Source organism: Podarcis raffonei, chromosome 2 (assembly GCF_027172205.1).
Source record: "Podarcis raffonei isolate rPodRaf1 chromosome 2, rPodRaf1.pri, whole genome shotgun sequence".
NCBI lineage: Eukaryota > Metazoa > Chordata > Lepidosauria > Squamata > Lacertidae > Podarcis > Podarcis raffonei.
The window spans coordinates 38,649,950-38,675,088 of NC_070603.1; the positions used below are offsets into that span (position 1 = coordinate 38,649,950).

Sequence of the window (25,139 nt, forward strand, 5' to 3'; positions counted from 1 at the left end):
TGAATTTAAAACATGAAATCTCAAAACAGTAGTTCTCAATAGGTTTACTGAAAACGATGTTTTGACTCAATGCTATGAAGAACAAATGTGCACGCTTACATTTTATTTATTTATTTATTTAACAAAATTTATCTACCGCTTGTTTGTAAAAATGAAACAAAATACCTCCAGTTTTCAAAAGTTGTATCATTACTGGCGAACAAAATCCAATGTCAAATTTTCAATCTGCTTTCCTATCAGTCTTATTTTATGTTGTTTTGTTTTATTTTACTTTATTTTATCAAATACAGTACTCATGAACCCAGTTCCAAGGAACACAGAAGTTCCTCTGCCCAGTTGGTAAACAGCATTAAGCAAGGGCAAGATGACAATTAAATGATGGATAGGTGGATTCTTCTAATGGCATCAGCCTCCCTGGTTGCCATTCCTGCTTTGTGTTCATTGAATTTCAACTACACATGTAAAGATGAGGATCAGAAGAACTTGGTTTAGACTGCTGTTTTACCACTTCTAAGTATGTTATTTGCATGTTTCAACTGTATTTTGATTCTTTGGAGGCTGCCTTGGCAACTTCTTAGGAGATAGGATAAGCCTATTGCAGAGGATGAGGCTTTTAATGGTTACTAGCCAGGATGGCTATGTTCTATCACCGCTGTCAGAGGAAGCATCAGAATATCAGTTGCTGGAAACGCACTTGTGGGGAGAGTGCTATTATGCCCATATCCTTCATGTGGTCTTCCCATAGGCATCTGGTCAGCCACTGTGAGAACAGGATACTGGACTATGTGGGCTTTTGGCCTGGTCCAGCAGGACATTTATGTGTTCTTGTGATAAAAAAGGTAAAGGGACCCCTGACCATTAGGTCCAGTCGTGGCCGACTCTGGAGTTGCGGCGCTCATCTCGCTTTATTGGCCGAGGGAGCCGGTGTACAGCTTCCGGGTCATGTGGCCAGCGTGACTAAGCCGCTTCTGGCGAACCAGAGCAGCGCACGGAAACGCTGTTTACCTTCCCACCGGAGTGGTACCTACGGTATTTATCTACTTGCACTTTGATGTGCTTTCGAACTGCTAGGTTGGCAGGAGCAGGAATCGAGCAATGGGAGCTCACCCCGTCGCAGAGATTCGAACTGCCAACATTCTGATCTAAAATGTATGCATGGGGGACATGCATATTTCCAAGTAATTTCTTCCACAATGTACACCTAGACCTGCATCAGATAAATGCCAATAAGAAATAATACCCTTAGAGAAAGGAGCCTTTCTAAAGAGCACAACAACTTTGAAGCTCAATGTTAGTCTAAAAGTTAAGGACGTTTGGGGTGGAGTGGGGGTACTCAGAATCATATCCTGGATTGTCTCCAGAAGAAATTAAGAAACTCAAGCTTTCAGGCCTCTGGCATTGCCATAGGAACTGACTCCTAGTGGCAAGGTCCCTTTGTCCTCCCCAATAAAATAGCCCTCCCCCCAAGTTGATGGGCATTGTCATTCAAATGGTGTGCATGTGCCACGTCTTGTGATCGATTATGTAGGGTGGGGCATGTCTGCCCCCTCCCCCAATATTTTTTCCAAGTTGGTACCTCTGGGCATTTGCTATTGGTTGGCAGCAGCAAGCAGAGAAAAAGACGGAGCATCACAAGCATATGAGAGATGGTAAAGCCATCTGGGCAAATTCCTTGAGCTCAGCAGACAGGAATATTCTGCACCTGAAGCATCCTTGGCGGCTGGCAGTCTAAAATAGATTAGATTGATTAAAAATAAAAAAAACACAGGAGAAGCCGACAGCAGAATGACAGAACGGAATTTAATGGGCGGGGGGGGGGGAGAGAGAGAGATCAAAGTCGGGCGTGAGACCCAGCTGCTGTTGTTGGCATCATACGGTAATCCTCGGATGGACCACCCTCCTGGCGTAGCCAGCTAGGGAGAAAAAATACCATAGCACGGTGCATGAGGACATATTGAAATTGCGCCTTTCTGCCGCACGGGGGCGTTGCCCCCCCTCCCGCGTTTCCACCCAAATGCTTGGGACTACGTGACAGCTCTCAAGTCTACAATGAACGCTTGCAAACGGCGGGGGAGGAGGAGGGAGGACAAACAGGACTATCCCAAAAACAGGAGGAAAAAAGAAGAGCTCTCTGCACCTTACTTAGGACCCGTTCAGGACCCCGCGCTCGTGTCCTGGGCCGCTTCCCCGCTTCCTCTCTTGTCCTAGCCTCATGCACCAGCCTTTTGCCCTGGCGAGGTTCCCTTTCTCCTAGGGATGCCCTTTGTGACTTAAGTGAGTTTTGCAACAAGGTACGGTGCCTCTGCTTTTCTCTCCCTCTCCCCCCCTCCCCTCATTCCTTTGCATGGTGGTCGTCCTGCTGTTGCAGCGAAGCGTGGCTCCTGCTCATGTTTTAAGGGGTCCCCCCCCCGGTTCTTCTGCATCTGCAGCCGCGAGAAGCAGTGCCTGTCTGCCAGTTGCTTAAGATGTTATAATTGCTGGTTTTTATGCGGAATTTGCCATGATGACGATAATGATAGTAATGATAAGGAGTAGATTGCTCTGAATTTGTGCCAGTCTCCATTAAGGAGGATCAGAACCCGGGACTCCCACAAACTGCCACACACGCAGCCAGTCTCGTTATGTAATCCCTGAGATCAACTGTTAACCAGGCTTGGCTATTCTTTTGAGGCAGATATTAAATGCTTAAACCGAAAAGGAGACCCCACAGAATGCAGGAGATCTGGTTTGATCATGGGAGGCAGAGGCCAGTTAAGCTGGGATCCAAAGCATGGTTTAACGGCTCTTTACTTGCAGGTAAACGTGTTTAGGGTTGGGCTGCTGAAGGCAGGGTTGCTTTGTCGTGCAGACAGACTGACGTGTCTTATGCATGCATGTGGGTAAACCCCGCTGGTTCCCATGAGGACATGTGGCATAAATAGCCCTCGTTATTAAGGGAACCAGGGCAGGTCGTTCTGCTCCATATTTCCGAACGTATGATGAGTTTGTGCACCAAATTATGTTTGCATTACGGATGGGTTTTCCCCAGAGGTATCCATTGCATCTACCGCTCAGTTGGTCCAGGTATCTCTTAACCTTGGCTATTGCTGGCCAGAGGTAAAAGAGACTTGGCCAGGGAACAGCAGATGATATTGGTTGTAGCAAACAGGCAGGTACCAGCAGCCCTGGTACCCTGGGAACGTTTATATTCCAGGGGGGCGGGTGTAATTCTTCACTTAGGTACCTCCCACGTGCTAAATAAATGCCGGCAAGCAATGAGTTGTCATAAATGACTCTTACCACCAACCAACGTTCCAAGATGATGGAGATTGCTGAACTGTACTAGATCTTCCCCCTTCGTAAGGTGGGGGGGATGTGAGATTCTGAAATTAAGGGCATCAGACATTTTCTGTGGCAGAAGGGATACCTGGGAATTGTAGCCATTGGTAGCATCAGCTCGAAACGCACATAATAGAGAACCCTTTTAAAGGCAGAAGTGAAGGGCAATTGCTAGCCTGGTGCTCTGAGCCCTTGGGAGAGAAAGCAGCTGCTGTAAAAACATGTCAAACTGAGTGGCGGGCATTTAGTGAACTCCCAGAGACGTCTTCTTGATTTGCATTTTTCACATCCTACATTTCGAAAGGAAGCTGTGCTATCCATATGGGAGAGGATTTGCCAAGTTCCTTATAGTCACTGAGCAAGGCAAAGTTGTATATATCTGAGGTGGTGCACACACACGCGTGCACACACACGCGTGCATCTTCCTGACTCACCTGTGTCACCCTGTCTCATTCATGCAGTGCTCCTGCCACGATGTCTGAAAACCATCTCCTCTCTCTCTCTCTCTCTCTCTCTCTCTCTCTCTCTCTCTTTCTCTCAGCTCCAGAGAGACATATTATGGCTATCCAATTAAATATTTGTCTTGGTTTCATGGCAAGAGAAGCACGTTGTTGCCATTGTCTATATCATACAATAAAAACATGCCACGCTGGAGCTAATCACTGATAGGACACGAAACATATTGCGTTGTGATCGCCTTTCTATGTCAGATAAGTTGACTGCAAGCACTTAGTGCCCTTTAATCAGTTCTGCAGTATTGAAGGATCAAAAACTTCCCCCTTTCAAAAGCGAAAGAGGTAGGGCTGTCAGCTGAGCAGTCAAGACGTCTCTCTTTCTCGGTTTCTCATTGGTTCCAGGAAGCCTTGTTCAAAAAGAAGTATTCTTTATAAGGGGGCTGGAAGGCAGTGTAAAGTAAAGGGCAACCACCATCTCGCTTCTTGTTGTGCTTTTTTCTGTTTCAGGCAGGTGAAAAGCAGAGGCATCTGCCTCCTCTTCTACATCTCTTGGATGCAAATATAAGAAAGCGATCCAGCAACATTTGGCGTGAGGCTCGGCTTAGCAGCATATAAACCACACACCAAAGAAAATCGACACAAAGAGACCTACAAATGAAGTGTGAAAATTGCACCAAAAAGGTGAGTCGGTCATTTCCTTATATAATTCTAAGGTTGCACATGTGCAGAGAAGTAGGTGCCCTTGAACTGTGAGTGACTTATTCCTGAGTAAACATGCCTAGTGCTGGGCTTTGCAGTTGTAATCCTGTGTACTCTTAACTTGGGGAAAGCCCCACAGAACCCAGTGAGACATATTTCCAAGTGTGCCGTCAAAGGATTCCAGCAAGTTACACAGACTACTTGGATGTAAGGGTTTTGTTTTAGATTCCTCACCTTTTGCTTTATCTAAAAAGCAAAACCTTATTACTAGGCTGCAATGAGGAGTGCTATCACATCACCTGTCCCAACACTCAAATAGATTAAGATTCCCTTCTAAATTAAGGCAGTCCTTCTACATACACAGGGAGTTGGGAAAGTCACAGTATTTTGTTTTTTTTAAAGTATCAGTACTATTGAAAATACAGAAACAGGTATATATTGTTACAGTTGACATGTTCTAGTAAGAAATAGAGTCCATTTTTCAATCAAGTTGCTTGCCTCACAATTTCAGTGAAATACGTCAGTTAGTCTGTCCATTTCAGAATTTTAAGCAATCACCCTTTTATCTGCAAGAGAAAAGGTGTTTCCAGTGTCAGTCCTACACTATCTTAGCAGCCAGCCGTGCTGTATTATAACAAGTTTTGAACGGTATTTTAGGCTATTAAGTTACTTCTTTTGTGGCCATTTTGCTGATTCTTTCCAAATCACCTTCTTAGTTACTTTATTATCAGTTAGCTTTGACAGGGCTGAGTGCTCAGATTCCTAGATATACACTTATGTGCTGGCTTTGCATTTTGTGCCTTTGCATTTTGCCCCGGGGCCTCTCGAGAACCAAACTTGCTCACAAACAGTACCTCTGTGTATGTATGGCTTAACTTTGAGAATATGTACTGTGCACACAGGAGCTCGATAGGGCAGCCTACTTTGCACCACCTTCCCCATCTTGTCAAGCCACCTAAGGAGGACAAATACCTCTTTTCAGAAAGCTATGCCTTAAGTGTTTAGAGTGTTTTTATCACCCAGGAATAATAACTTGTACTTTGCAGAGGGGGTAACTATATTGGTTTGTTGCAGCAAAACAAACAAAAAGGCACATTAAAGATTTGCATTTATTATGGACTGGAGAAGATTGTCATAATAATAATTTTGCTGGCTTAAAGTACGCCAAGAGTCTTTTCTCTTTCAACACAGAATTTGTTACTATTATTATTCAGGACTGTCAACCATGAATGTCTGAGTTCTCTGCTTCTCTGTTTTCACTCATTTCCACTTTAACTTCCAGACTTCTAACTAGACTGGTCTCTTTTCCTCTGTCTTTTCTTCCTTCCCTTCCCCGCCCCCACTTGACACCCTCTCTGTTGAGATTAGGGGCACAGGCTTATCTTTTTTTCTTTTCTTTTTTACTTATGTAAAGCATCCTAAATAACCACAACAATAATCAGACATGTCAACTTCTGCCTGTCATTTGGTCTGTTATAAGCATACAGTGGAACCTCAGTTGTCAAATGTAATCCATTCCGGAAGACCGTTTGACTTCTGAAATGTTTGACAACCCAGGCGCAAAGGGAGAATGTCAATTTCAATTGTGAAAGATCAAAAAAATGCCGCAGAAGCCGTTCAACTTCCGAGGCGCGTTCAAAAAGAAAGCAGTTACTTCCAGGTTTTTGGCATTCAAAAACCAAAACATTTGGCTTCTGAGACACTCGAAAACCAAGGTTCCGCTGTACTGGGAAAATGTAGCTCCCACAAAATGAGGGTAGGCGTAGAAATGTTCCATCCCATCTTGTTCTGGGCAGCTGCTTTGATCAGTGATTTTGTTTGTTCGTTCCCAACTAAAGTCTATGATTTGTTTCAGGAATGTAGTAATAAACAGAGGAATGAAGACCGGCAAAATACACCAGCTGATGTTCTCAACTCAAATGATGAAAATGAAGAGGTAACACTTTTGGTTTAATTTCTAGCAATATACCGTATTTTTCGCTCTATAAGATGCACTTTTCCCCTCCTAAAAAGTAAGGGGAAATGTGTGTGCGACTTATGGAGCGGATGCAGGCGAGAGGCTCTGCTCAGCACTCCCTTTAAAGAGCCGCGTGGACTGTGGGTGTGGCTCTTGGGGGAGTGGTTGTGCGGCTCTTGCCTTGGGGAAAAGCCCCCAAGGGCCGCAACACACTCCGCACGCTCTTTAAAGGGAGCGCGGCTCTTGGGGGAGCCTTAGCCACACGCAGCCTCTCCTGGGCAAGGGGTGAAGGCTCCCCTTGCCCAGGAGAGGCTGCACGCAGCCAAGCAAGAAGCCAGGACAGCCAGCAGGATTGCTGCATCTTATAGAGCGAAAAATACGGTAATCTATATGTACATGTCTATTCAGAAGTGAGCACCCTTGGGTCCAATGGGCCTCACTCTCAGGTGTGTGAGGATAGGATTACATCCAATATCACGTTGTTCCCAATCCTCTTAAACTTAGCCGTGATGAGCTTTTGTTGTCTTGGAGCCATTGTGGGTCCCCCCTCTTTCCTTGCACACTACTGGTTTCTGGAAAACATTGTGGTTTTTGGGTTAGATTGTGTGTTTATTAGAGTGCTTTACACAGTTGAAATGTTGCAACTGTTAACATCCCAATGATAAGATAATCAAAGGCAAATGCACATTCCAAAATGTTTAGAGGATTTACGATTAAGGTTCCACATTTTGAGTTCCCTGAATAACACTTATGCTAGTTTGGGTTGATGGGAGTTGTAGTGCAAAACATCTGGATGGCACCAGGTTGGCAAAGGCTCACCTAAACCATCTAAGATGTCATTTCCTCAGCTCCTCACACTAAATTCATTTGGAGAGCTTCACTGACAACAGTACTTGCCACTTTAAAAAAAATTAATAATCATTGAAACATTTCTCTATGTACAAAACAATCTGTTACACAAAGGAGGAGCTGCCATTCTTATCATCACAGGGTTACAAACTATCCTTAATGCCAGAGGTGCCTCACTTCTGTATTCTTGAGGGCCAGCCGAACCCCAGGCATTTGTCTAGGGGCTAGGAGTGTATTTTGCTGAGCAACTTGCCCCCGTCCCCATCTCCCAAAGTAGTCAAGCTCAGTATCTGCCACTTAGCTGTAAGGGCTTCACAGGTGTAGAGAAATCTGTACTTGGGCATATAATGGTATTACTGACAAATACAAGAGCTATATAAAAATGCTAAGTATGGCTGCCTTGTATCTCTTGAAAATAGTATTATTTTACTTACGGATAATATGCTTGAGTGCCAGTGTGATGTGGAGATTGAAACCCCCCACTTAGCCACAAAGCTTACTAAGTTATTTTGGACTGATCACTGTGTCTAGGCCTAACCTACCTCACAGGGTTGTTGTGAAGGTTAAAGAGAAGAAAGAAACACAAATACTTGAATTACAGTGCAGGGCAGGGCAGAGGGGGCTCTGCCTTCTTCCTTTTTGTCACGGCCCCATAGCAACTATTTTCACAAAAGTTATGCAGAAGCCATGACTGATGGTGAGGACAGGAGTGTCAAGAAGAGGGGCTGCTTATGGATTTTATTATGGGCTCCTTTACCTTTTCTACCACAATTCAAGCATCACCCTCTAAGCTCCTACATATGTTGCCAAAGCCTTCCTTACCATTTTGAGAATAATTCAGCTAGCTCCGTCTTTGACTTGCTGCTGTTTTTCCTTTTCAGAAAAGTGAATTCCATAAGTTGGCTAACGCGAAAATATTCCTTAGCGATTGCTTAGCTTGTGACAACTGCATAACATCCGATGAAGCAGTCCGAGTGTTCCAGCAGAATCAGAAAGAGCTCTTCCATGTACTGAACCTCAATAAGGTAAAAGGAATGGTGCTTGCAGGTACATGTGTACAAAGAAAACATGCTATCTTAACATGGAAGATTGAAACAATTTCTTGTTCCCATGAATCCCCCCTTCCTGTTCCCAAGTTCTCTTGCTCCATGTCTTCTGCCTTTATTTCGAGACATTTTAATCATCTGGGTTCTTTATTCCCAACTTTAAAGCTCTTCTCATGTCTTCTCTACTTAACAGCCTCTCCTTTTACCTATTTACGAAACATCTCCTGCCTGTCTTCTCCTGTTTTAGTCCCCCCCCCCCAAAAAAAAGTGTTGTTCCCAACTAGATCACCGACTTCCTTTTTAAGCCTTAGAAATAGTATAATCCCTTCATTTCCCCAGGCACACGGTCTGGGTGGCATTTTTCATTCTCTCCTTTTTCCTACCACAGATCCAGTTTGTTGCTCAGTCTCATTGACATCCATTTTTTAACCATCCCAACATCCACCTTTTTATCTGACTACTACAGTTCTTGTGAATTCTCTATTTCTCATCTGGATTACTAGGACATTATTGGGATTATTGGTCTCAACCGTCTCTGATCTAAAGTCTTTGGCTTCGATCATAAGTTCTGATGCCTTTCTGGTTTTTATTGTTCACTTCCTTCTCCTTTCTTCAGGTCTTGGCACTGATTCCCTCTCTCTTCTGGCATTCACTTGCAGATAACTTCATATCCAGATATTTTCATTAACTGCGCCACCCAGTGCTTTTTTCCTAGAGAAAGCGGTGCCAGAACTCACCATGAACACCTTCTTCATTTTCTTAGAATGGCAATAGCGTCCACCTGAGAGGTGCCGGACCTGAGTTCCTGTGAGTTTTAGCTGAAAAAAATGTCCTGGCTCTGCCTTACCTATCCTCTTTCTTTCTCTGCACCTTATTATCCTCTTCATTCGTCTGGCAATCTTCTTCTGAAACTGAATGGACAGTATTCTGTGCCCTTCTTGTGTTAGTGCAAGGACTTTGGGCTGCATAGTGGAACTTGTCCTCCCTCTCCTTGCCCTGTCCCCCCCCGCCCCCCGCTACATCCCCTACATCTGTTCTAGATGTTCCCTCAACCCTTTGAAGCAGATTTGGTGAGGGTGCATGCAGGAAGAGGAGGGGGAAGTAGAAATTGATTACAGAACAAGTGTATTAGATATTGCCCAATATTCACCACCTCCTCCGCTCCTTGCATTTTTGCTTTGACTGCTCTTTAACTTTGGTACTTGTTCCTTTCTGACATCCAGACAGCTCTCCCTTGGTTATCATTTTTAAAAGGCCTCTTCTCCTTCTCCATCTTCTCTGCTTGATCTTCTTTTTCTCCTTTTCTCCCCATGATCTCCTATTGTTTCTTATCCTTAAATGAAAGTCTGTGGCAGGGATTGCTTCATACCTTAGGCTTTGTAGATGTACTCTTCAGATACTCTAAGTGTATACCTAAAAATAACAAATGTGTATACTTGGAAATATATGAACTATGCAAACACAACCAACACATTTTGCAGGCGCAGGTATCATACAGGTGCAGTATTGACTGTGCCTTTCAATTAAATGTACCCAAAAAGTGCTATCATTTTAAAAATGATAATAATAATGAAGAATTAAATGCCCTATATATTTTGAGCAGACCGCAAACTTCAAGAGTTTTTCTTATTCAGTTAAGACATGTGACAGATCCTTCCCTTTATTAAAAGATCTGTTCTATGTAAGAGGGCAGCAATTTTTTAAAAGATTCCTGAGACAGCACTTGTGACTTCTGTTCTCTGGCTGGTATTCTTTCCTGCTGCAGCAATAGTCCTCTTTATTTTAGTGTGATTTCATTTCCTAACAAGTTGTCTAGCTGTTTGCCTTTAGCTCTCTTAAGGTCAGAAGACAGAGGGCGCTCCCAGACAGGTGTTTATTATGGGATTAGTGCTGCTCGTGCGTGCAAGGTTTTCGCAGCATCCACATGATGATGTTGGCATCAAAATGCTAGCCAAGATTCTTCACGCCGGAGAGTGACGTATCTAGAGAGAAAGAGGGCATCATCCGTTCCATCACCAGGCCACTGCACTGTGTCTCCTCAGCTGTGTGAACTTGGCTGCTGTGTGCCCATTTCAGGTTTTAAGGCAAAGCGAGAGAGTCCTTCAGCAAAGTAGCCTCTCCTAGGCCACCCTTCTACTTTGGTGGGCCTCTGGCTGCAGGCTTAACTGGTGATGGTAGGAGCAGTAGCAACAGCAGACCTTCCAAGTGTCCCTTTTTCCTTCTCTGATTTAGAGAAGCCACCGCTGTTTCTGATTTGATCCCGGAATGTCCCGCTTTTCCTTAGGATTTCCCTATTTTCATTGGATAAATATTGGAGGGTATGGAGTTATCCAACCCCCGAGCTGTCTGAAGGGAATCCTGTATAGCAGCGGTTTTCAACCAGTGTGCAGTGGCACCCTGGGGTGCCTTGAATGATGGTCGGGGTGCCACTAGCCTCTGTCCCTCTTTACTCTCTCACGTCTCTGCCTCCATAAAGCTTGTGCAGCTGTTTGTTGTAGCAGCACGGCTGCCGTCACTGCTGCCTCACATTCACCTTTGATAAGGTTGGGGGCATCCTCTGCCCAGATCCCTGTGGGGCAGCGTGAGGAGGTACCTGTCACTGGGGTGAGGTGGGGAGCTCAGAGATCAGGGGCAGCAGCAGCGGCTGCCCAGAGGACTCCCAAGGAGAGGGGAGAGAAGAGAGGAGAAGAGGCTGAGGGAATACTCCCCAAGGGAGGGTGTTCGAAAAAGCGTGAGAGGCTGCCAGATCAGCAGGCAAGGGGTGACATAACTGGGCTCCTGAGCCCCACAGGGGTGCCGTAGAAAGAAGGCAGTTGGTCAAGGGAGCCGTGGATTCAAAAAGGTTGAAAACCTCTGTGTATAGGAAAGTTTTTTTTAAAAAATGTTTAATGTTTTATAATGTTTTTATATATGTTTGAAGCTGCCTAGAGTGTCTGGGGAAACCTGATAAAATGTGCAGGATATAAATAGTAAAATTATCGTTATGGAATGGGACGTCCCTATTTTCATTGGAGAAATGTTGGAGGGTATGCAACGGTGAGGCTTACCTGGTGGTAGCTGGCCATTTGAATTTACCCACAGTGCCTCCAATATAACAGTGCTCCAGAGGCACCATGGGAAATCAAAATATCAGCCCACAGTGGGGATCTGCCATTTGAATCTCACACAGTGCCCCAAAGCAACATTCTATTAGGGGCATTATGGGAAATGAAAATGGCCGCTCACTGCTACCACCAGCAGTTTGGGAGAGAGATAGAAAGGAGACCAGTTGCTACTGTAATATTTGCATTGTTTACCTGTGTGAAGAAACAATTTGCTTTATTGTAGTAATTGCCAGTTAAGGTGTTCTTCCTCTTTTCTCCCCTTTCCTTAATGCTGCGAAAGCAGTGCTTCTTCAGCACAGTACTCTATTTCCCACAAAGCAGGGTGGGGGCGGGAGAGAGAGACGTGAGATGGGAAATTGCCCACTTCCTTGAAAGCTTTTTTGAAAAGCTGGATTAACCTGTGTCAGAGAGCAACTACTACAATGCAAGGAAGTCATCTGATGCAAAATTTATATCCTGAACTGTTGCTGTAATGCACCTGTATGTTTTGTTGTGTATTCTTTTCCAGAAATGTGATACCTCAAAACACAAAGTGTTGGCAGTGTCTATATGTCCTCAGTCCTTGCCTTATTTTGCTGCAAAATTCAGTCTCACTGTTACCGAAGCAGCCCAGAGGCTTTGTGGTTTCCTCAAAAGTCTTGGTAGGTTTGTTATGGTGAGAAGAAAAAAACAAAACAAAAAAAGCCAAACACAGCGTTTTTCATTTATTTTTGCATTTTGCTTCCTTGGCAAACTTTTACAGCATGTGTCAGCTTGGTAAAATATAGGATTGTGAAACAATTGAGCAAGGGATTCATGGATGGGTGTGTGACCTCAGTCATTAACACATTGTGATATAACAGGGCACTTAGGAGAGTGAGGAAAGGGTGAGAACAGAACATAGCAAGTTTTTGTGGGTATCGCTTATAAGCAGGGAATGTAAAAGTCTGCTATGCTGCAACTGAGCGAGGGATGTGGAAGGAAGCTATCTCTAGTGTGGAATTTAGAATCCTCACGAGATCCCTGTGCAGATCATCAACTAGTGCAGGGGTGTACATTCAAGAACATATGAAGCTGCCTTATATTGGGACAGACTATTGGTCCATCTAGTTCAGTATTTGGCTGCATTTCTATAAAGGGTTCCAGACAGGAGACATTGCCAGCCATGCCTTGCGATGCCAAAGATTGAACCTGGGACCTTCTGTGTGCAAAGCAAATCATCTACCATTAAGCTATGGCTCTTCTCCTAGAGGGAGAAAGATCGGGGTGGTATCTGCTGCCTCCACCCAACCACCTCATCAAACCTCCCTCAGTTCAATGAGACATCTGCAGGGGGGGCCTTGTATGCATTTCTGTGAGATGCACAGTCCTCCTCTGCTGCTGTGTTACAGTTCTCCAGCACTGGTGCTTCAAACACCAGAAGGAGAGGGATTCCAGAGGTCAGGAATGAGCTTCTGCCTCTCATGCACCTTTGTGTTCTTGTGCGTGATTCCCATGTCCCTTCAGCACTTAAGGACCAGATCTCAGTAGTAGAGCAAGTGCTCTGTGTGCAGAAGGTCCCAGGTTCAGTGCCTTGCATCTCTGGTTGAATAGGTTCTCAGACCACTTTCCCAATTATGGGAAAGAGCTATAACTCTTTATTTTTAAATATAATAAAAAGGCTGGAGAACGTATAGAATTTATGCAAGGCAACAACATATCTATTTCAAAATTAATTGTTTTTTTTAAAACAGTAACATGTTCTGAAAATTAATCTGGTGATGTTCTATTGTTTGCCTTTCTTACCCGTTTTCCTCTAGGAGTGCATTATGTCTTTGACACTACAATAGCTGCCGATTTTAGTATTCTGGAGAGCCAGAAGGAGTTTGTGCAACGGTACCGCCATCAGAACCAAGAAGAGCATGCCATACCCATGTTTGCTTCAGCTTGCCCAGGTGAGAAGGGCAGTCTTAGGCACATTGTTAAGTGTTACAGAGCAGTGAATCCACCATCTGTCCCTAACCCTGTCAGGTTGAACTGGCCAGAGCAGAAGATGGGCTTGTTTGTTGGACAGGGTGGGAGTTCTTCCTTCTTTTTCACTATGCAGCTGCTCCACCTCCAGAATAACTCATTTGAGGCCTTTTTGCTTGCTGCTGCTGGCCTGAAAAACACCACCACTATTACTATTATTGACATTTGTGTCCCAGCCTAGTTCACGTTCCCATTTCATCTTCACAACAAACTTGTGAGGTAGGTTAGGCTGAGTGTAAGTGACTGGCCCAAGGTCACCCAGTGAGTTTCATGGCTGAGTGGGGATTTCATGGCTGAGTGGGAAAAAGGGACGTGGGTGGCGCTGTGGGTTAAACCGCAGAGCCTAGGACTTGCCAATCAGAAGGTTGGCGGTTCGAATCCCCGCGATGGGGTGAGCTCCCATTGCTTGGTCCCTGCTCCTGCCAACCTAGCAGTTCGAAAGCACGTCAAAGTGCAAGTAGATAAATAGGTACCGCTCTGGCGGGAAGGTAAACGGCGTTTCCATGTGCTGCTCTGGTTTGCCAGAAGCGGCTTAGTCATGCTGGCCACATGACCTGGAAGCTGTACGCCTGCTCCCTCGGCCAATAAAGTGAGATGAGCACTGCAACCCCAGAGTTGGTCACGACTGGACCTAATGGTCAGGGGTCCCTTTACCTTTACCTCCCAGATCCTAGTCCGATACTCTAACCTGTCCTCCAGCTAGGTGCTCAGCCAGCCATTGGTAGCATTCTGATAGCCAGAATGCTCCTGGGGTCTCCACTATGGCAGAGTCCACTGGCTAAATCTCCATGTTAACTTGTGCCAACCTCCCGTCATCCACATGGGGCTAGAGGGTAGGGCTGAGCTCTTTTCATGGGGTCACAGTTCAGATGGATGTTGTTTGGCTCATTTAGGCATGCTGAAGACACTGAGGTCTTGAAGCTTCGTTTCTGCTTTTTTGAATCTTCTGCCTTCTGTGTTCTGGGTCCCTGGATTATACTGTGGCCAGGAAAATCCCCTGCCTTTCCATTACGAAGCATGGGGCCAGTTTCACTTCTGCAGCCAGGAGGTGTGCAGCCCCAAACTCGTGGCTGATAGAAAGTCTTGTGCTGCTGCTCCACTTTGCTTACCGTGCAAAATATATCTCACCATCACCCCCACCCAAAAGCATATCTATTACTTGCATGTGTTGGTTTTACTGCAAGACAATCAGGGAGCATGACTATGTGTTCTGGTTTCCTGTCATCTTCCCAGGGCCTTCTTTTTTAAAAAATGAAAGTAAAAATCTAAATTAGAAAGAGTAGCACTATCTTGTCAACCCCCGATCAACACATATATAGCATATCCGCAATGTTGACATTGGCTCCTTGATTGCCATGGCAGCTCAACAAACAAATGTGCCATTATACAACATCGTAATAAAGACATCATTTTGTAAACACGCCAGAAATCTAGTTCATCTGGAAGGAGGTTTGCATATTAAAATGTTCCTTAATTCCGTCCGGGTCTCACTCTCCAGATGCAGATGAAATGTACTAATTTTCAGCAACATATATTTGCCTGTCATGCCACAGGAAGCACCACACAGAAGGAAATACATTGACTCTAGAGTAAGTGGATCTACTCCACTCTAGGTATATTTTGAAATAAGGGGGAGCAGATAAAGGAATGAAAGGCAAAGGCTGTAAATTACATCCTAATTTGCAGATCTGTCTGTGCATATATTTTTTTCTTTTATGGTTCTGCATTAAGTTGCAGCTGGTGAGTGAAAGACCACTTGCCTACTTTGGGGCAGATAAACGGCAGTGTTTCAAGCACTGCTAAGAAATCCTGGTCATTTGAACGGAACCTATGCAGAAACAGCAAGTGTGTGATTGCCTGGAATAGTCAAAGGTTTATCATCCACATCACAAAAAGAAGTGGGTGATTCCTAAAAATCTGAGTGTCTTTGGGGGAAGATTCCACCCCTGCATGCATAGTACTGCTGTCATTATTGTTAAGAATCCTTCTGAGTTACCGTAGTTAATATTTCCTTGTTACACAAAAACTGAGGTCACATCCACACCATGCAGAGCGCTTCTATGCCATTCCAGCAGTCATGGCTTCCCCCAAAGAATCCTGGGAACTGTACAGTGGTACCTCGGGTTAAGTACTTAATTCGTTCCAGAGGTCTGTTCTTAACCTGAAACTGTTCTTAACCTGAAGCACCACTTTAGCTAATGGGGCCTCCTGCTGCCGCCGTGCCACTGGAGCACAACTTCTGTTCTCATCCTGAAGAAAAGTTCTATTTCTGGGTTAGCAGAGTCTGTAACCTGAAGCGTATGTAACCTGAAGTGTATGTAACCCAAGGTACCACTGTAGTTTGCTGAGGATGCTGATAGTTGTTCAGAGACCTCTACAGAGCTGTATTTCCCAGCACCCTTAAGAAACTGCAGTTCCCAGGAATCTTTGGGCAAAGCCATGACTGCTAAAGAGGTATAACAGTGCTTTGAATAAATGGACTGTGGTCTTAGATTGTGACCTCCATACTGAATCTCCCTTCTCCTCTTTCACTCCCAGTTTGTCTCTGTGTTACTGTGCCTAGAGCAGCAGTGTGGGGCTATGGGCAAAAGCAGGAGGGCTCTGGTTCTAGCAAGTCCTCTGTACTCCAGCTTCCCTGCAACTGGATTTTTCAAGTTCAGCTCTTTAGTCAATGACTGTGCAGAAAGGGCCTAGGCTAGGCGTTTGTGTGGGGAGCAGATAAAAGTCTCCTGGGGCCCCGTGGCTCATGCTCCAAGTCTATTTGCATATCTAAACAATGACTAAGGCAGACTGCGAGGCTGGAGTTAATTGACTGAACTCTGTCTGTTTTTCTTCCTGAAAAATAGATATGTGGAGGTCAACCAACCTATGAAATGACTCATGCTATAAACAGGAAAGCTTAGCTTTGGCTCATTAAACTCTACCAAGGTTTGTTAGATTATAACACATGTTATAATAAGGCACAGAGGGTTTCTTTAAAGAAAAAAGAAAGAACCCAGCTTCATTGGCACAGTACCAAGATGAGTCGTGCTGCAAGTGGCAGGACCTGAAAGTGCATTGATGGAGACCTGTGGTCTAAAATGACACCAGCCAGAAATCAATTGTCTGAATTCATCTCACCCTTGTTCAGGGGTTTCTGTGCGTCTTAACATACAGCTATATATCCGGACATGTCAGAGGTCAAGGAATTCATTTGCCTGTAGATATGGGAGGCTGCAGCCGAAAAGGACTAGGATGAGGGATAAGGAAAGCAGAGTGTGGTGCTCAGATAAGCTGCTGCTGACTGTTAATCGTAGCTTTCACAGCAGCCATCTCTGACCTGGTCTCCTCCTGATGTTCTGGATTTCAGCTCCCATCAGATCCAGCCAGTTCTGTCACATGAGGGGGGTGGCTCCATTGGTGGATAGATTCTCCCTTCCACAAAACGTTAATGTTCAATAATCCAGCAGTGAACAGGTTCCAGCTGCCATGTTAGTCTTGCCATGAGTTCCCCAGAAGTTAAGCCATTCTGGAGCTGGGTGGGAGGTGGCTGAACCATAGAAACACAGCTGAAACCACTCAGCTGTGCCACTTTTTAAAGGTACAAAATTGTTTGTTTGTTTTTTAAAGTAGACCCTGGGCAGTTATCATGGTGGGTCCTTCTGGGGCACTGGAGCCCCATCATCTGCCTGACCCTACTTTGCTGTGTTCTGGTAATAGGAGATACCACCATTAATGAGACAACCAAACCTGTACTCTCTGTTCCATCGTGGTGTCCTGCGGCAATGGCAGCACCAGACTGCAGAGCAACAAGATAGGAAAATGTTAGCCTGGCTCTTGTGCAATAGGGACAAATGCTTTCCACCCACTTTTCAGATGGAGAGCAATGCAGTTGACAGATCTGATTGGCTATGTCACGCTGTTGCATCATGTTCACTATGTGGTCCCTGATTATGTGGGATCTTGCAGTGAAGGAAGAAGAGGCCCTAAGAATTGGTACCAAAGGAGCAGTGGATCAAATCTATAAACAGGCATGGGGGAAATGTGAAAGATCACATTTCTGGGGGACTTGCCACTCCTCTTGTAAACAAATTTTTCACTCCAGAGTGTTTGCAGATAAAATTTAGCACAGCCCTAATCCTGTCACTCTGTGGCCATTGAGGACAAAAGGCCATTGGGGCTAGACCATGTAGTTTACACATTTTCCAGAAGCAGGTGGGGTACAGGGGCAATGGCTGGGGCACTTAAGAGGAGGAACCAGAGGACTGCTACCTCTGCCCCCAAGTATCTGCTACCTGAAGCTTTTGGCTCACTTTGTCCAATGGTAGAGCAAAACATAGCAGCTCTGTTGCTTGGGATGTACTCCAAGAATAGCTGGTACAGTCCACACCTCACCCCAGTAATGTACAGTGGTACCTCTGGTTACGAACACTTCTGGTTACGAACGCTTCAGGTTATGATCTCTGCTAACCCAGAAGTAGCTGCTCCTGGTTGCGAACTTTGCCCCAGGATGCGAACGGAAAAAGGGCACCAGAGGCCCTATTAGTGAAAGTGCACCTCAGGATAAGAACGGTTTCAGCTTAAGAACGGACGTCCGGAATGAATTAAGTTCATAACCAGAGGTACCACTGTACCTCAATAAGCATCCACAATTGATTTGGGGGTAGGATGCGTACCTCATTTCCTCCCACAATAGTCCTCACAAAATATGAGCAGACAAAGGCTCAGATCCAGGGACTCCTTGCTTATGTAGGAAAGCACTTCTGCCCTTGCACTTTTTTCTTTTTGCCCCCAAGGTTCAAATTGGGCAAACCGGATGCACTTAACACTGTACGTTGACATTTGTACATGTTTTTATATACTGAGGTTCTATCAATGGGTGGGTGGGGAGTGAGATTTGAAGCCCTTCTTAAAAGTGAACAAGGCTATACAATGACATTAGAGATAAAAAGTTATGGAAAGCAAAAAAGATTACATTCCACGAACCTCATTATCAGGTCAGCATAATAAAGTGAGTCAAGTGAGGAATGTTCTAAAGCACTGGCTGAATGTTTAGTCAATAAGGGAGCTCATGTTACCATTCCTCCATTTTTCATTCTTTATCCTGCTTTGACTGGTGAAGTTTCTGCTATAATTCTCAACCTTTTCTTCTTTTGGTTCTGCTCCCTTAATTCTAGGCTGGATCCAGTATGCCGAGAGAGTCCTCTCCAGTCTAGTGACGCCACACATTTGTACTGCAAAGTCACCACAGCAGATCATGGGCTCCCTTGTCAAAGGTTATTTTGCCAGGCAGCAGGTAAGTTAACTATTCCTGGCATTCTCTGGACTGATACGTGTGGCATTGCATGTGTTGTGTGACGGGTGTCACAGTTTCAGCAGCTGGCTTCTCCAGAGTGCTTGGCCTCCTCCATACTGTGCAACGTATCCCAGGCCCCCTCATTCTTGGGGGCCTCCTGGCACCTCTGGTTGTGGCACCCACACTATGTTCTCTGAACTCTGTTGTTGAGCAGGTGAGAACCTTATAGGAGAAGGTGCTCCCCCAGGCTTCCCAGACCATGTGCGGCCTTCAAGGTCAAAACCAACACCTTGGATTTAGCCTGCAAAGTGACTGGAAAAGCAAATGGACTGACATAAAACTGGGTAATAAGTGTCTTATGAGCTACCTTAAGCAAAAGCTGTGCCACCACATTCCAGATCAGCTGACTTTTCTAGAGGTGCTTTGATATAGTTTTGCCAGTTTCACTTCCGCTAACAAAAGCAGGCTTTTTTATTTTAAGAAATCCAATTTGAGGAAGTTGTGCTCTGAAGTGTTAATCTGAAATGCATGGGATATTTGCTTGATTCTGCTTTTTTTTAAAAGGCAATGTTGCACTTCAAAGAAAAAGATAGACTGACCTTTGGTTAACCTACAAAATAAGGAAAAGGAGAGTGTGTTAATAATCCTCATCAGTTATATCATTGAGGCCACAGATACAAAAACCAAATATCTATACCAAGATGGCCCAGATTCTGTATTAAGAAGTCAGCAATCAACTTGTGACAGACCACTGTACATTCACACAGCCCTTCTATAGGTGCCTGTGAATACCCCCTTAACCAGTTGAAACATGGTTATGGCAAGAGTCTCAGATAAGTTAGCGAGGAGGCAGAATTGCATTTTCCCACTGATAAATTGTTTTATTAATGGGAGCATGTGATTTCTCCGCAACAGATATGCTGGCTGAGAGAAAAGACAGTTGGGGTACTCCTATAGCAGCTGAGTAACAGCTGTATAAGGAAACACTACTCTGGGAAGGCACACAAAGTTCCAATCTAATATGTCCAAACTGTGTGAATAGCATCCTGGAAAGGTGTTTTAATACAGTGTGTCCCCAAATGCTTTTTGCTTTTCTTTCAATACGTTTGTTTTCTTCATCCATCAGAATCTGTCCCCTGATAAAATTTTCCACATAATTGTGGCACCTTGCTATGACAAGAAGCTAGAAGCCTTGCGAGAAGATTTCCACACCCCTCTGTACAATTCTCAAGATGTTGATTGTGTTTTGACGTCAGGTAAGCATCTTCCATCCAACATGCTCCTGTTGCTATTTTATTCAGTTTTTCCCCTCTCTTTTTTATTTACACAGGCAATGAAATTAAAACCAAACATAGCAACAGGGCCACCTCCACAGCTGGAGCAGGGTGTTTTGGGAGGGAGCTGAGAGGGACCAGGGGAAGTATGGGGAGGAATGCCCCTGTTGTGGAAAAAATGTGGTAGGTCTTTGTAGAAAACGAGATGCTGGACTAGATGGGCTTTTGGTCAGATCCAGTTGAGTTCTTCTTAAGTCCTTAGCTAATATATCAGAGCAGATCTAGAATGTCTGGAGTGTCACATTTACTGCCTCTAGAAAACTGATTCTCCCCCACATTCCTGGTTGTATGTCTGCGGGCTTAAGCATCAACTTAATTTCCCCTCTACAGGTGAAGTCTTCCAGATAATGGAGCAGAGCAAAGTATCTTTGAGAGAAATAGCTGAGGTGGCCTTTGATACCCTGTAAGTAGCATTTGTGAGATGTTTTTGTTTTGCTGAAAACATCTTTACATTAGGTTAAATATATATGCATACATAAAATCATGACCACTTATCACATTTTTTGACAGGCTATAATTTTGTGATCTTGGAAGAAGGACACATGGCAAAGTGGTTTTCTTCAGCCTGTTATTGTAAAAAGGCTGTGTATCCGCAGAGCCAGCTCCAGGGTTTTTTGTTTTTTTTTATGGCCCTGGTCACGTTGACTTGGGTGACTCTGTCTCCCACTGCCAACCACCCCCTGTCATTTGGGCTCCCCACCTACAGTGCTGCAGCATTTCTGTTCCTTTTCTGTGGTTTAGTAATATACTTAAATGGTTTTAGTTCTTGTCTGGTAACCACTAGAGCACAGATATACACCCATTAAGCTCTGTTGAGGGATCTCCATTTCTTCAAGGTGAGCCTGCTCTTCACCTTCTTGCTTTCCTCCCTTATTTTATGAGGTTCGATGGGGTAAAGGAGGCCGAGTTAATCTGTCATGATGGAAGGAAGTCTGATGGTTACCTGGAGCACATATTTAAATATGCTGCCAAGGAGCTCTTCGATACTGAAGTGAAGGATGTCGTATACAAAGCGTTAAAGTAAGTTGCACATCTGAATTAAGTTTATCAGAAAAGCTGATTCAGAAAATTGGTACACTTGGCCTCTTCACAAGTTGCACTGCAGCAAAGGTAGCTTTTTACCACTTTTACACACGGCAGAAAATGATGGCCTGTCCTGGTGCGTGGACCACTAAGGGTGTATCACATGTCAAGTGAAGACCTTCCTATTTAACCTAGGCATTTAAACATATATACAGTGGTACCTCGGGTTAAGTACTTAATTCATTCCGGAGGTCCATACTTAACCTGAAACTGTTCTTAACCTGAAGCACCACTTTAGCTAATGGGGCCTCCTGCTGCCGCTGTGCCGCCGGAGCACGATTTCTGTTCTCATCCTGAAGCAAAGTTCTTAACCCGAGGTACTATTTCTGGGTTAGCGGAGTCTGTAACCTGAAGCGTATGTAACCTGAAGCGTATGTAACCTGAGGTACCACTGTCCTGTTGAACCATCAATGGCGTCAGCCATCAGTGGGCAACTGCAGTCCAATCATGGCTATGTTCTAGGCTGGAAAAAGGGGCCCTTTCCCCCAGATAAAATGTATTCCTGACCATCAAGGCCAGACTTCGCAGCTATGCGAAGTCTACCCTTTTCATCCACGTACCTGCGGCGACCCCCCTCTCTGTGTGGAAGACCCAGCCAAGAATTTCCAGTTGTCCCGCAAACTAATGCTGCAGACAGTAGCATTGAGCATCTTCTCTGTGTGTCTTTTCAGAAACAAAGATTTCCAGGAGGTCACATTGGAAAAGGATGGCGAGACGGTGCTACGCTTTGCAGCTGCGTATGGCTTTCGAAACATTCAGAATATGGTCCTGAAGTTGAAAAAGGGAAAGTGCTCCTACCACTTCATAGAAGTTTTGGCCTGTCCTGGAGGTAACAACAATCTTAAGAGATTAACCCCCCCCCCATCCCGGCAGGTGTACAATAGACAGGTTAAGGTTCTAGCTTCTGTCCTTTGTTGGTTTTGGATGGATTGCAGGTTTTTCAAAGACCCTGCTCAAAGTCAAAATGCTGCATTATATCTTCAGCTGGGACCTGTAACAAAGTGTTGCAGTGTGGAGTGTTCCTGTCCAGCCAGCCAGCTGAACCCTTTCTCAAGATACTCCAATGTCCCCCTCTCCAATTCTTAATATTCTATAGTCACTGAGCATGCTCAGTCCTGGTTGGACTCTTTGCAGCTTTGTTTTGTTTTTTAGGAACCATTAGGGTTTCCTCCCCCCTAAATATTTTTGGGCAAACTTTGGACTCCCCACCCCCTCTCATTTCTCAGTAGCCCTGATTTGGCTACAGAGCAGTCTTAACTGAGCACCAGATTTTGCTATTCACATATATTATGATTCCTTTGCTACATGTTTTGTAGTTGTTCATTTAAAAAAAAAATAGCTGGAATTCTATTTTACTCAGCGTTTGGGCTGCTGTGTGCAGTGTCACCCAGTGGACACAGCATTGTGTGGTGGCTTCATTTATGGCAAAGCAATAAAAGAACCGCGTCTGATATACTCCAATACTAAATTTCTCCTGGGTTTTGGTGTTAGAAAATGTAGAAAGGTGGTTGATCGGTGTTCCCTATTTGTAATGGTAGATGATTTCTGGCAGCTGGTTTGGCATGATTTTAATACTGGACTTCTTACATTGTGTTTTGTAGGATTTTATCATTATAAAAATAAGTTTCAGTGTGTGAACAGTCCTGCGGGTTATTTATTGTGAAGGGTGGTACAGAAATGTATTGAATAAATAAATAAATTTATAATAAATACCATATTTACTTGAATCTAATGCTCACCTTTTTTGGCCAAATTACATTGCAAAATTTAAGGTGCGCATTAGATTCGATGGCACATTTACATTCGCCAGCAAATACTTTTTTGGTTTCAAGGTTCTGAAAACTGAGGTGTGCATTAGATTCAAGTAAATACAGTAAATGGGAAGAGATGGAGAAGAGGAGAAGAGGGAAACTGCTTTAGGGAAACCTAACCATTGTCATTATTAAATCAAGAAAGCCTAGTTTCTCCAAAAAGTGTGCTAAAGGTATAAAAGGCTGGAATGAACAATTGTCTGTTGCTGGTCTGTAGACATGATGGGAAGTGAGACCCTGCCTTCCTTCTCTATCCACCTACTACACCTGCCTCACCTGTGACATCATTAGACACCCACCCAAGGGTGTCATGTTCAGATAAAGGCCTATGTGCATAAAGTCCAATATACATGGGCTCGGATCATATGGTCGATTCCTGAATTTTATTTGGGTTAGACAGCACAGTCTGAGACTGTGCACATTGGATCTTGTATGCAAACACCCTTTGAACATGACACCCTCATGTGGACATCCAGGGATGTCAGAAGTGCAGGTACACCTAATGCATGGCCAAGGAAAGCACCCTCTTGCTCCCCACCATGCTAGACCAGAGACGGCTGTTGTCTGATCCAGGCCGATGTGTTTCTCTACTTAAGCAAGCCAATTCTCTCTCCCGGCTTTGGCCTTCCACTCTTAGGTTGCCTAAATGGAAAGGGTCAGGCTCAGACTGAAGATGGAAAACCAGACAAAGCCCTGCTCAGGCAGATGGAAGATGTCTACGCCGCAGTTCCTGTCCGACTTCCTGAAACCAATAGGCAAGTGCAGAAGCTCTACCAGGAATGGCTGGGTGGGATGGACTCCATGAAGGTCCAGGAATCATTACATACAAAATACAGCACGGAAAAGCCAGCTGCCAACAATTTGGATATCAAATGGTGACCAATCAAAGGACAAGACTTGCAGTAGGTTTGTTGTACATAGAGCGCCGGCAACTATTCTATGCAACTGGAGACGGAGGTACTGCTTAAATATGTGAACATTACAAAGAACTGGAACTGCCTTTGTTCTCCACCGGAATTGTGTAGAGTTCAATTGTTGCTTGAGTCTGTGTATATTTGGAATGTCTTTATTTAATCGGAGCCTGATACTGTCTGTGTTTGCGTCTGAGGACCTTTTAAGAGGCACAGCGAGTCTCTAAACTCCCAACAGAGGTACATCGGTATAGAATAAATTTACCAGAATCAGGGCATGTTGCAATGTGCTTTGATCCTGACTCTTAGTATGCAAATCTTTATGCCAAGAATCCAGTGCCATGGATTTTACTGCTCTCAGAAAGGTGTTGTGTTAGGTTTACAGTTTATCTAAGGCTTTTTATCATTACCAAACATCATATGCTACCAAAATATGACAAAACAAACTAACCAGTGATGCCATTTCCTACCGCATCACCTCTGTTAACATTTACTGCTTTGATGCCAGTCAGATTGGGTGGCACAAAGAAAGAAACTTTGCCCTGTAGCAGTAATTAATTTCCTTTTTATCAGCTTTAATGTCATTTTGTGTGATTCCTTTGAAAAAGTAGAAACTGCTTCCTGTTCTCTCGTTTAATTGCCTTGCTTCTGTGGATATTTCTGGTCTGCTTTGGAGATAAAATAGGGATCCTGGTCATCTAGAAAGAGCAAGGCACATGGGTGGCTGAAGATGGTAGCAGTCATGGGGGAAATTATCAATCCAGGTGGTCAAAAGGTAAGGCAGCAGGTTCATATAGGATCACTGGGCCAAAGTTGCAGAGGTGAGCAAGTCTAATCCAGTGGAACTAGAGATAAAGTTATTCAGACACAAAGGCAGCCAAGCCCAGTCCAGGAAGTTAATACACTTTTTGGCACTCAAGCCTGCCTAATAGCAAAGTCCTATGTGACACCTAAGGCAAGGATGTTTCAGCAACTTCTTACACTGGTATTAAACCCACTCATTGGCAGATTCTGCTTAGGTCAGACCCTGATATCTGTCAAGACTAATCGGATTTCACCCATGATATTTCTTGATGAGTGACTAAGGCTGCCCTTATTTGGAATTCTCATTGAACTCAGTGTGACTTACTTCCTAGTAGACGTGCATAGAACTGTGCTGTAACTACAGAACTACCAAGCACTGCCGATGTACAGCCTTTGTCTGAATAAATGGGGGAGACCAATGCATGATCACTGAAATATATGGAGGCTGTACACCAGCAGTACTTGACGGATCATGCCACAAAACTGTAATTCTAAACAGTATCT

The 25,139-nt window shown here is 44.4% G+C and overlaps 1 protein-coding gene across 3 annotated transcripts; it reads left to right on the top strand.

The window, feature by feature from the left end:
• Window positions 1-2,018: 2,018 nt before the first annotated feature.
• NARF (nuclear prelamin A recognition factor) lies at window positions 2,019-25,139 on the top strand. Of its 3 annotated transcripts, none has more exons than XM_053376072.1 (12): window positions 2,019-2,291; window positions 4,281-4,454; window positions 6,328-6,408; window positions 8,160-8,303; window positions 11,937-12,069; window positions 13,207-13,341; window positions 18,574-18,692; window positions 19,819-19,948; window positions 20,357-20,429; window positions 20,909-21,046; window positions 21,781-21,938; window positions 23,558-25,139. In XM_053376072.1, exons 2-12 carry the CDS (start codon window positions 4,428-4,430, stop codon window positions 23,797-23,799), a joined length of 1,380 nt encoding a protein of 459 aa, XP_053232047.1. In that variant the 5' UTR covers window positions 2,019-2,291; window positions 4,281-4,427; the 3' UTR covers window positions 23,800-25,139. The 3 variants fall into 3 exon arrangements, with proteins under 3 accessions (XP_053232047.1, XP_053232048.1, XP_053232049.1); XM_053376073.1 differs by having other exon boundaries at window positions 2,019-2,274; XM_053376074.1 differs by lacking the exon at window positions 2,019-2,291 and adding an exon at window positions 2,408-2,796.